Raw genomic sequence first — 12,623 nt, 5'->3', positions numbered from 1 at the left:
CGGTGGGGGGAGGTGGGGATCTCTACGACGCGGACCTGCGGCGTGGATCCTCTGCGCCTTTAGGAACAGCGAAGGAGAGGAGGGCGGGGGCTGGGGGCGGAGAGCTACCGAGGCGCCGTCGCGGGGTCAGAGTCCGCTGGGAGGCCCCGCGGCCGCTGCGCCAGGCTCCGGGCGGGGGAGGAGGCGGCGCCTCCGGGGCGGGGCTGCGGGGCAGCCTGGCAGGAGGCCGGGCGTGCGTCAGCGCTGCGAGCCCCGGAGTTTTCCACTGACGACGAGGGCGGAGCGGCGGGCGGGGCCGGGCGCAGCCAGTCTCCCGCCGCCGCCGCCGCTGCCGGACGCGCCGCGCAGGGGGCGGCTTGACCGACGGCTGCCCGGCCGAGCGCACACAGAGTCTCGGCGCGGGGGACGTCCCCGGCCGGGACGCAGGTCGTGTCGGTGTCCTTGGTTAGCGTCCGGATCGCAGGTGAGCGCTGAGGGGCCCCGAGTCCGGCTGGACGGCACTTTGGGGAGGGGACGTCCCGCGCGAGTGGCACTGCTGTTCCAGCCCCTGCCATTCGTTCCCCGAGCCGGAGGCTGCCCAGCCCGGCCCCAGACTGAGCGCCACGGCCGGGGTCCAGGGATGGGAGGCGGGAGGCACAGGCTTTCCGCTCCCCTCCCCCGTCCTGCCGCGGTTACCCCGAGAAGTCACGGCGCCCCCAGCTCTGCGCGGGTGGCGAGATGACTGAGTGCGCGCGTCCGCGGGTGAGTTTCCTTTTGACCCAGTTGCCTGAGAACTTTTCAGAAGTTCCTCGCGTGGCTCGAGCAGGTGACATTTGTCGACTTCTCTCTCGGGCTTTCCCCGGGGGAGGGTGCCGGGGCTGCGGCGTGTGCCGGGCGTCCCCGGTAGGCTGGGGTCACGGAGGGAGTGGAGGGATGAGCGAGGAGTGAGGCTCGGTGAGTCACGGACCCCGGGAGGGAGGGAGGGGGAGGGATTGTGTCGTACGCTCACCTGTTTGTCAGTCACCGTCACACGCAGAGGCCACCGCTGTGAGTCACGGGCGCAGCTACACCGGCCACCCGCGGGCACACGTAGGCTCGCTCCCACGCACTTCTGCTCCCTACCGCACTTCCTCCCTTCCTCAGTTTCCCCTCCCCGGGGACTCTTTCACAGGCATGCACCGTGGAGATGCCCACACCACAGCAACAGTCACACACTTAGTCACTCCCGCTCCCTGGCTCAGTCACACACAGCCATAGCCCACACTCCTGACACCAGAGGATCCCTTTCCGTCTCCCGCTGCCCACCCAACACCTTCACTCAGAAGTCTCACAGTCCTCTGGAGAGTATCTCATCACCTCCCCCTGCCCTCAGTCCTTGACAGTCCTGCCCTCTTCCACCTCCACATCCCGCGGTCACGGCCACCAACTCTACCCCCGTTTCTCCTTAGGACCTTGTCCTGTCATCTCACCTGGCCCTGGCAGCACCAGGGCCAGCTGGTCACACCCTCTCCAGTCCCAGTGCTGAGCCATCTTTTAAAAATGCAAATCTGGTATTGTCACTCCCTACTTAACCCAGTGTGACTTCCCGTACCCTCAGGCTAAAGCCTGCTCTGTGAGTCCTGGCTCAGCCCCCTCTCAGGCCATCCCTCCCCCACTCAGCACTCTGGCTCTCCTGCCTCCAGTCCCTCAACGATGCTGTGCCCCCATCTGGAACTCTCCTTACATCCCTTCCTCTGAGAGACCTGTCTTCACCCCCAGCTGTACACCTCCCACCCTAACCCTCCTCCCACCCTCCTTCCCAGCACCCCACACTGATTGTCCTTCCCATTCAAAGCTTCAAGAGGGTGGCATTTGTGTAGGTCTTGCCCCCTGTATGCCTAAGTGCCTACCACAGTGCTTGGTACATCATGGGAGCTCAGTAAATATTTGTTGAATGAATGAATGAGTGAATGAGAGAATGAAGGAGGCCTCCCTTAGTTGGAGGAAGCAGTCATTGTCAGGTGCAGTTTCCCTTCTGCAGGAGCAAGTGCCTCATGTAGCCAAGCATTTGGCACCTACCCAGTGCCAAGCCCTGGAGGCCATGGCTGAGGAACTGTCCCCTCCCCCAGATCACTTTCAGAGGGATAGGTGGGGGGAGGGGTGTGCCAAGGCTTCCTGTCTGCCTTCTCTGGGCCACCCAGGCTGTTTTTTCAGTGGGGGCCAGAGGTGTCGGGAGGTGCCCTGCCCTTCTCCCAGGAAGTAATTCCTGAGGGCCTGGGGTCATGTGACCCCAGGTGTTGGGGGGGGGGGACTGGCCAAGGCCTGGGGTTCTGAGGTTAAAGGGCACATTCTTCAGATTCCTGGAGGGGGATGAAGGTAGCTAAAGGTGCCCCCTCCTTAATACCAATTCAGGCTGGGGACTGGGGCATTGGTGGGACTGCTGAGGTGGGAAAAGGAGCTGGTGTGACTTCTCAGCAGCCCAGAGATGCCCACCACCCCCAGCCCGTTATCAGCCCTTGGTTGCTGGTACTGCGGGTGAGGTGGCCATCCCTGGATTTACACAGTGCAACCTGAGTGTGTAGATAGTTGTGGCCAGTAGGGTGGGGGCATCCCCCGCCATCCTGGGCTGTCAGCGCCTGTGCGATTCTCAGGGCTCAGGCAGATCCCGGAAGAAGCCTGGTTCTCTTTGATTCAGGGCCTGTCTCTGGGACTCCTCAGGGGTGTGGTATTTCTGTCTGAGCCAGCTCCTGGGAATTGCTTTTTCTTCCTCCTGGACCCTAGGAGGAGGCTGTGCTCACCCTGGGAACAGTGCCACGGTCAGGATCTCGGCTCCTGGGTAGCTGCTGAGGACCCCTCCCCCACCCTCTGACTCACTGTCTGACACTTTTCTTGGACTCTTTCACTATCTTTCATTCCTTTTTCCAACTTGGCCTCTCCTTGTCTTTGGCTCAATCTTTTTGTCTCATCTCCTGCCTCTGCCTCTCTCAGCCTCTGGATTCTCAGAGGAACAGGAGCTCGAGGGGCTCTTCCCACCTCAAAGGAGTATCAGGGAGGAGATGATTTCTCATTTTATTCCAGGTCTGCAGATCTTTGAAGGGTTCATCACTAGAACCTGCAGCAGGGCCATAGCTTCCCTGCATCTGTTTCCCTGCCTGTAGCCTTGGAGGTTAAAACCTCCTCACCTTAAGTTCTCCTTCTGTGGACATCCCTGAGGCAGAGCCCTGGTGTCCGGCTTGAGCCTGCTTCCTTGACATCTCTCTCCATCTGTTTACTCTTGGGAAGTAGGGAGCCTCCTGAGATGCCTATGTTGGCACCTGCCTGCAGCCTGAGCTTCCCTCTGCTGCCCTCAGAGCCATCCCTTTTGAGCACCATTCTTGCTTGAACCCTCTGGAACAGGCTGGGGGATGGGCATGTGGGCCCCCCCCCCCCCCGCCTGCTTAAATTAACCATGGCAGGAGCAGGAGAAGGTCATGCTGACTTACGCACAGCTACCTCATGTGCGTAAAGATTGTCTCTGTGTCCATACCTGCTATGCATATGCAATGCCAGACTGCCCATTCTTTGTCAGGTGCCCTCTCTGTGCTAGACTCTTTTCTAAGCATGGGACAGTGACCGCCAGGCAGAGGTACCCCTCACCCTTCTGTGAGGCAGATGAGGAGTGAAGCCATTGCAGTATAGTCAGATAAGAACTGTGATGGGGCCATTCAGGGCCTGTGGGAGCTGTCTTAGTTCGGGCTACTATAACAAATATACTATAGATTGGATGGCTTAAACATAAGAAATTTATTTATCACCTTTCTAGAATTTGGGAAGTCCCAGATCAAGGAACCAGCCAGCCTGGTGAGGGCCCCATTCCTGGCCTAATTACCTCCCAAAGGCCCCACATCCAAATACCATGACATTGGGGATTCGGCTTTAACATACGAATTTTGGTAGACTACAAATACTTGGTCCGGTCCGGTCCAGTCCATATCAGGAACCCAGAGAGGCAGGGGGAAGGAGTGGGGATTCAGAAGGCACCTTTGGAAATGACTTCTGAAAGAGAATGAGGCTGGTTTGTTCCAGCTAGCTTTTGCAAAGGCTGGGAGGGGAGCAGGGATATGGACATCAGGGAAACTGCAAATTGAACTGGAGAATAGAGAGTGGGATGGGGAGAGTCTTACAGGATGAGGCTGGAGGAGAGGCAGCAGCCAGGCCTGCTTCAGCCTCTGGGAATTCTGGACTTGATCCTGAGGGTAGGCTTCCCTAAGGGGAGCTGCAGAGTGGTTCTAAGGATGGAAGTGGCAGGTAGATGTGCTGTTTAATAAGATCATTCTGGCTGCAAGGTAAAGAATGGCTAGGGGGAGAGGGCAGGAGCAGAGTAGGGGACATGGGTAATAGCAGTGGGGACAGAGACATGATAAGGGAAGTAAACTTTTTAAATTCATGGTGACCTACATAAAATGCATAAAGTATACAAGTCTTATGTGTACAACTAGATGAATTTTTACAATTTTAGACTCATGTAACCACCACCCAGATCAACACAGAACATTTCCAGGACCCCCACCCCAAATTTCATTTATGCCTCTTCCCAGTGGGTGCCCTTCCCTTCCTCACTATTCAGACTTGTATCATCCTTGATTGATTTTGTCTTTTCTTGCATTCATTCCTGTGTGTATTTTGTGTCTCACTTCTTTCACTCAACATGATGTCTGTGAGATTCATCTGTGTTGTGGGTATCCAGGAGCTCATCCTTTTTTTCTTTCTTTTTTTTTGCAGTGTAGAATGTGATGTTCACTCAGTGCTTATCACTGTTTTAAGAACTTGCCAGGTATTGATTCCTGTAAACCTCCCAACCCTGTGAGGTTTTAAGAGAAAGAACAAGAGATACAGAGAGGTTAAGGAACTTGCTCAGGATTACCTAGCCAATTAATAGTCGAGCCAGAGTTCAAAGGCAGACAGCCTGGTTCTGGAGCCAGAGTTCTTAACACTACGCCAGGTGGCCTCCATGACACCTCCTAAGTCTGTGTCTGGCCTTGTGTGGATTAAATGAATTTATGTGGGCTTCCAGGCCTGGGCGCCTGGATGTAGATGGAGGGAGAGGGAGGGATAGCTGCAGGTTTCTGGCTGGAGTAACTGGGTGGGTGGCAGTGCTGTTACTAAGATAGGGAACACAGGAAGAGGAACAGATGGTGGGGGGGTGGGGAACAGAGACGAGGGGTTCCATTTGGGTCCTGTGGAATTTGGTGTTTCTAGGGATGGCCAGGCAGAGATACCAAGAAGGCAGTTGGTCCTGGGGGTGGGTCTCGAGCTTCTCGGGTATGTGATGAGGGAGGCATTCAGCACCTCGTAGACTGCATCCAGAATTTGGGAAAGGATGGGGTCTCCCAGCAGGACTGTGGTGGGGACAGGATGTGTAGGTGTTGTTTGTCCACGTGTGTTTCTGTGCATCTGAGTGTCTGTGATCTGAGTGTGTGTGTGTGTGTGTGTGTGTGCATGCCTGGCTCTGGGTCATGAGTCTCCTGGGAGACCCAGCAGGTCAGCTGGGAGCTGGGTTGTTTTTGTTTGTGGTTTGACCTGGGGGTGGGGGGGTGCCAAACCCAAGAAACTCCCCACTGAGAAGCCCCCGGAAACACCTGTGAGTCCTCTTCCCCCAGACCCAGGGTGGGGGATTGGCCAGGAAGGGGGATTTTCTTGCTTCTCTCATGCCTGCCTGGGGGAGGCTGTCCCAGGGGTGAATTTTATCCACTTAGTCAGTTGACAGCACCTCCTCCAGGATTCAGGGACTTCATGGGAGGCTTGGAAGAGGGGGAAGGGGTGTTTGTAAAGGACACCTGAGTAGCGGAGACTAAGACAGCCTTCTGGTTGGTTTTTCCTGTTCTCTCTCATTTCCTGTGATGGCAGTGGGGGAGGGGTTCCCCAGCACTGGGGCCCTGGCTTCGTTTCCCCTTCCTGGTGACCTCCCGGGGGCCCAGCCCTGAGTGCAGCAGGACTGAGCAGCAAAGATAAGGTAGCTGTACTCAGCCCTTAGGATTGAATCCTCTGGGGGTTCCCAAGCCTTGAGAGGGGCTATTATTTGCTGAAGCATTCAGGCGAAGGAGCCCCTCCACTGGGATGAGGACAGCCTGGCTGTGGGAGTCTCTGGTTACACTCTTGTTGAGAGCTAAGACCCTCAAGGCAAGATACAATGGTGTGTCCTAGGGTGCTCCATGTCATGAAGTTATAGGCAGGAGAAATATCGGACATCATCTTGGGCGGTCAGTTTCACTAGAAGAATTTTTTTAAAGGGGAAAAATCATTTCCATAGGAGGTTAATTTAAACAAACAGGTTAGGTATTGGAGTAGAAGGCAAGAGATAGGTGAATTTTTAAGATCTAACAAGATAGAGACAGCCTGAGCTGCTGGGTCACATACTCAGGTCTGGAGGCAGGGGACTTTTCTCCCACATGGCGGGGGTTTCTGAGGGCAAGTCTGAGAAGCTTCATCACAGGCAGAGGAGGGGCTCAGGAAAGGCCTCCTTCTGGGAATGGGAGCCAGTGTCAGAGCCAGGGTGTTCCCCAGAGTGCCCAGTCAGCCTGGCCCTGGAGCAGGATGGTGGGTCTGTGTGGGTGTGCTGGAGGAGGACGGTGGGGGGAAGCAGAGCCAGGGCGGTGCGGGTGCAGACGGCCAAGCACACACACAAAGGCGCACAGATGCGAGCTGTGTGAATCACCCAGCAGTGAGTCAGCCCCCAGGATTCCTGTCGGGGAATGAGCGAGGCCTGGCCGAGGTCTGTCAGTCCATCTGTTGATCTGTCTGCCTCTTGCCCCTGCTGGTGTGGATGCATGTGTGTATAGGTGGGTTGTAGGAGGTGGTGGGGAAGGTGTCTGTGGTTTCCTGGGAAGACTCTGGGCAGAGGTGGTGGGAGTGTGGAAGTACCAGGGCAAGGATTTGTACATTCATTTGCGGGGAGGGAGGTGCTATGTCTTGTGTAGGGGAGCCTCCTGGAGACCGTGCCCCTGCACGTAGAGCTCTGCAGGCTGGGGCTGGGACTTCGTGCTGGGTAAGCAGGAGGGATTGGCAGTCATGGCTAAGCCCACCTCCTGCCCTCTGTCAACACCTGCTGCTGCAACCTTCTCGTTTCCATTCCAGGTTCTCTGTCCTGAGACCCCAGAGCACCCCTGCACCACCATGACTGGGCTGCTGAAGAGGAAATTTGACCAGCTGGATGAGGACGACTTCTCATTCTGCTCCTCCTCCAGCTGCCACTCTCGCTCCTGCTCCCGGAGCTCCTCGGTGTCCCCTGCCTGGGACTCAGAAGAGGAGGGCCCATGGGATCAGATGCCCCTACCTGACCGTGATGTCTGTGGCCCCCAAAGTTTCACCCGTGAGTCCTCTTTCCCCTGGGAACCCCACCACACCCCTTCCTCCTCCATGAAAGATGAAATTTGGAAGACCTTGACTAAACCATTTTGGCCTCTGGAGGTTGTGTCCCCATGGCTGTATCTCCCATGCCTTGTCCACTCTGCATGACACAGTGGTCATTCAGTGTCCACTGTCCAGAGGCACTGGGTCCAGTTTGGTTTACTTTTGACCTTGGGGGTAATGAGGTCCAGAATGTCGCTTGCTCCTCAGAGTGGCCCCAGGGCCTTCCCGCCCTGGCCCCTCCCCTCTGTTCCAGTTTCGTTTCTCCTGCATGAACCCTGCCCTCCTCCAAACTGAGCTGCTGGGGTTTCACACCCCACACTTCTCCACCTGCCACGGGGCCTGTCAGGCCTGTCCCTCTCCTGTTGAAGTGCTGTTCAGCTTTGCCTGAACATACTAAAAAGCATTTTTTCCTGGTTACTTTTCAAGCTTGTGTAATTCTGATTCCAAACTGACAAAGATGGCCCTAGAGCAGTGTTTCTCAACCTTATTTTGCATTATTCCTACCCCTACCCGCCAACCTCGAGGAGGCTTTTTAGACATTTTCTTCCTAATCACCCTCACCATGTCATTTTAATACCACAGATATTCTGTTTACCTTTTTATGTACTGTATGTGTATCTGGGCATTATACATAAAGAGTATGATTTTTAGCACACAGACTCTCACAGTACAAAGGAGAAAACCTTTTAGAAGGGAATTCCCTCAGGTAGCTGGGTACAAAATTAATATATTAAGTTGAAATATATGGAATTGCCAATAATTGACCACTTTGTGATTAACCTAATAAAAATCAATAATATATCAATATATGGATTGAATATACCAATACATAACTTACTAATCAATATACAACCAATAATTTATAAAGGGAAGGCCTTTGTAAGCCTTTTACAAAACACAAGCTGTAATGGAAAAGATCAGTATAGTTTTGATTATATAAACCTTAAAAGTTAGTTTATAAAGTGCCGTGAACAAAAATAAAAAACTAAAATATGGGCCGGCCCGTGGCTCACTCGGGAGAGTGCGGTGCTGATAACACCAAGGCCCCGGGTTCGGATCCCATATACGGATGGCCGGTTCGCTCACTGGCTGAGTGTGGTGCTGACTACACCAAGTCAAGGGTTAAGATCCCCTTACCGGTCATCTTTTAAAAAAAAAAAAAAAAAAAAAAAAAAAACTAAAATATGTGCACAGATAGGTTAGAGAGATGATTATCGTCTCTACCATCATATAATAAGAGCTTTTACAAATCAATAAGAAACTATAGAAAACTGCACAAAGGACCTCCAAATGGTTAATAAAGATTGGAAAGATGTTTATTCTTACTGCCATTTGCACTGGTAAATAGCAATAAGTCAGCATTGACATGAGTTTGGTGTTCAGTTTTACCAGTTTCAGTCCCAGCCAGGCTGGCTCCTAAATTCAGATCCATTTCTTTTTTCTAGGTATATGTAAGAGTGGGAATAGGTGTGAGGAGAGACAGTTCGGTATGATCTCCCTGGAGGTTATGCTGTGCCTCACAGAGGAATAATCTCTGCCCCTTCCCTGCCTGCTTTCCAGCCCCATCCATCCTGAAGCGGGCTCCTCGGGAGCGCCCACGCCACGTAGTCTTTGATGGCATCACCGTCTTCTACTTCCCTCGGTGCCAGGGCTTCACCAGCGTGCCGAGCCGTGGTGGCTGTACTCTGGGCATGGCCCCTCGACACAGCGCCTGCCGCCACTTCTCCTTGGCCGAGTTTACACAGGAGCAAGCCCGGGCACGGTGCGAGAAGCTCCGCCAGCACTTGAAAGAGGAAAAGCTGGAGACACTACGACGGACGGTACAGACACCCCTCTCCACTGCCCACACCCTCAGGCAGCTCCTGAGTCTTAACCTGGAGGGGAGGGGGGCATTCGGGGTGGGTGCTGATTTGCTCATTATAGGCCCCTGGACCCAGTGATTGGCTTGATTAGAGTCTGTTGCCTGGATTATCTGCAGACAGAGGGGAGGCATGTAGGGGTGCCTGTCTGTTTGCCATAGGGACTGTGGGCATGGTGCCTGAATCTGTCTGACCTTATGGGGAGGAGGATATGGAGTTGATGTGACATTGGAACGGTATATATCTGTCTGGCTAGGGGAGGGGGGTTGTCCACGACCTGGCAGATGACAAGAATAGCACATCTCTTTGCAAATGCCCCAAGGGCAGTGTTCTTTGCTGTCTTGTTGACTGTCATATCCACAGTGCACAGCACGGAGAAAGCACTTGGGGAGCATTTGTTGAGTGACTGTGGGGTTTAGGCCATGCCTCTCACATCCCTTTCTCCTGTGGATGCAGCTTTCAGTAACTGGGGTACCCAAGGAAGAAGCAGACCAACCGCTTACATTGGATGCCATTGACGATGCCTCTGTGGAGGAGGACTTGGCAGTGGCCATGGCAAGTGGCCGGTTGGAAGAAGTGAACTTCCTACAACCCTACCCAGCCCGGCGACGGCGGGCTCTGCTGCGGGCTGCCGGCGTGCGAAGGATCGATCGTGAGGAGAAGCAGGAGCTGCAGGCACTGCGCCAATCCCGGGAGGACTGTGGCTGTCGCTGTGATAGGGTCTGTGACCCCGAGACCTGCAGCTGCAGCCTGGCGGGCATCAAGTGCCAGGTGTGGTGGCTGGAGTGGGCTGGGATAGGGATCCTGAGCATGGGGGCTTCTTTGTTCTCCATGGAATCCTCACTTGTGCCTTTATTTTCTCTGCAGATGGACCACACAGCGTTCCCCTGTGGCTGCTGCAGGGAGGGCTGTGAGAACCCCAAGGGCCGTGTGGAATTTAATCAGGCGCGAGTTCAGACCCATTTCATCCACACGCTCACCCGCCTGCAGCTGGAGCAGGGGGCTGAGAGCCTTGGGGAGCTGGAGACCCCTGTGCAGGGCCACCCACCCAGCCCTGGCGAGCAAGCCCTGGTCCCTACTTTCCCACTGGCCAAGCCCCCCATGACCAGTGAACTGGGAGACAACAGCTGCAGCAGTGACATGACCGATTCCTCCACAGCGTCTTCCTCAGCATCGGGCACTAGCGAGGCCCCCAACCACTCCACCCACCCAGGCCTGCCTGGCTCTGGCTTGCAGCCTGGGGTGAATGATGACAGCTTGGTGCGAATCCTGAGTTTCAGTGACTCTGACCTTGGTGGGGAGGAGGAAGAAGGGGGTGTGAGGAACCTGGACAACCTCAGCTGCTTCCACCCAGCTGACATCTTTGGTACTGGTGACCCCAGTGGCCTGGCCAGCTGGACCCACAGCTGTTCTGGCTCTAGCCTCATATCATGCATCCTGGATGAAAATGCCAACCTAGATGCCAGCTGCTTCCTTAGTGGTGGCCTTGAAGGGTCGAGAGAAGGCAGCCTCCCCGGCACCTCAGTGCCGCCCAGCGTGGACGCTGGTCAGTGCAGCTCAGTGGACCTCAGTTTGTCTTCATGCGACTCCTTTGAGCTACTCCAGTCTCTGCCAGATTATAGTCTGGGGCCTCACTACACCTCCCAGAAGGTGTCTGACAGCCTGGATGGCCTCGAGGCACCCCACTTCCCCTTGCCTGGCCTCTCTCCACCTGGGGACACCAGCACTTGCTTCTTGGAGACCCTCATGGGCTTGTCTGAGCCAGCTGCTGAAGCCCTAGCTCCCTTCATTGACAGCCAGTTTGAAGACAGTGCCCCACTGTCTCTGATGGAGCCTATGCCAGTGTGAAGACTAGGATGCCTTTTCCCAGCCTTGGGAGGCCTGTTGCTGCTTTTTTGTAATTTGGGGACTCCCCAATATCTGTATGTAATAGTCTCCCATTGGCTGGCTCACCCACAGGTGCCGTGTGGGCATTCCTGGTTTTCAAGCAACACTCTGGATTTATTTATTTATTTTTAAAACTTTTTTGTGAAGAGAGGGTGGGGGGTGGGAGAGAGCTTCCCCTTTCAGCTGCCTGCCCTGGGACACCCACACAATGCTCTTCCACCTCCAGTGTGTGCCAGGAGGAAGAGATGATGTGGCTGCCCTGGAGCTTGGCAGAAACCTTTTCTGTCTTCATATGATGTTTCTTAGCCCAAAAGCAGCAAGAGGGCTGAAATCAGTCACTTCTTAGGGCCTCTGCTACTCTGAGCTCTAGACCCTTGGGTGGTAAATCCTTTGGACTGTGAAGACTAATTTATTTCCATAATTTATTTGGAGACTGAGAGGCTTTGGCTTCTCCTCTTTGGCTGGTGAGCAGTGCTGGGGCAGGGTGGGCACAGACCCTTGTGAGTCCTTTTTGCCTTGTCATCCTACACCCTGCCCTTCCTGGCCTTTGGTGTAGACCAGGTGTGGATTCAAGCCCTGTGATCTGTGTCAGCTGTCTAACTCCTGGATGGCTGAGCAGGCAGGGGCTGGGCAGGGGGAGGGGCTGGGCTGCCCAGCTGTGACCAAAACTCCCTTCTGTTCCACCCGGCACCCTCTGTTTCCTTCCCTCTACCCCATCTTCCCCCTCCCCAAAGGCCACAGCCTTTATTCCAGGCCCATCTTTGTAGAATGGAGAAGCAGGAGGCCCAGAAAGGCAAGGGGCTTGCCTCGGGCAGGAAGCATGCCCCAGACTACTATCTCAGGGCTTTCTGGGCACTGCACTCAGCCTGGCCCACCTGCCTGTATCCTGAGGCCAGTTGATTAGAGGTGGCTCCGTAGGGCTTTTATGCCCTTCATTTGCTGATGTTGAATTTTGCATCATAATTTCTATATTGTCCTTGAGTGTCAGAACTATAATTTATTCATTTTTCTGTGTCTGTGCCAAGAAACCCAGGCTCTGGGCCTGTCCCCTTGCCTAGGAGGCCTAGCCAGCCTACGTGCTTATGGGAACACCTTGTACCTGAGCTTACAGGTACCAATAAAGAGGCTCTATTTTTAACAGTGTGGTCTGCATTTGTGGGATGGGAGCACAGATACACCCTCAGGAGGCAGTGGGGAAGGAAGGGAGACAGGCCCTGCAGGGCAGCAGGGACACAGTGAGGCTGTGTTGCAGGGTAGGATTAGGGGCACACAGCACATTGGGCCTTTTTCCAGGCAGGCCAGTCAACTTGGATGCAGGAAGACACCTGAGAGGCTGGCCTGGGAGATGGAGCAGTTTTTCCTTTGCATTAACCCATTCGTCTCTAGTGGTCAGGTGGGGTGGTAGTGGGGAGCAGCAGCAGGGTACTCTTCTGGGATGGGCCATCTGCTTGGGATAGGTGAGGGCACCCTCCTTCCCATGCACCCACACTGAGCTGCAGCCTGGCCCTCTGGGTAAAGTTACCCACCTGA

General features: G+C 54.8%; 1 protein-coding gene across 1 annotated transcript; it reads left to right on the top strand.

Moving 5' to 3' along the window:
- The first annotated feature begins 295 nt into the window (after positions 1-295).
- CSRNP1 (cysteine and serine rich nuclear protein 1) lies at positions 296-12,231 on the top strand. The gene is made up of 5 exons (XM_063113951.1): positions 296-463; positions 7,072-7,306; positions 8,908-9,167; positions 9,663-9,977; positions 10,074-12,231. The coding sequence occupies exons 2-5, from the start codon at positions 7,111-7,113 to the stop codon at positions 11,052-11,054; spliced, it is 1,752 nt and encodes a 583-aa protein (XP_062970021.1). The 5' UTR covers positions 296-463; positions 7,072-7,110; the 3' UTR covers positions 11,055-12,231.
- The last annotated feature ends 392 nt before the right edge of the window (positions 12,232-12,623 follow it).

This window comes from Cynocephalus volans, chromosome 11, assembly GCF_027409185.1.
Source record: "Cynocephalus volans isolate mCynVol1 chromosome 11, mCynVol1.pri, whole genome shotgun sequence".
NCBI classification, from domain to species: domain Eukaryota; kingdom Metazoa; phylum Chordata; class Mammalia; order Dermoptera; family Cynocephalidae; genus Cynocephalus; species Cynocephalus volans.
The sequence above is the reverse complement of the archived record's forward strand: the minus strand, read 5'-3'. Positions and strand labels throughout refer to the sequence as shown.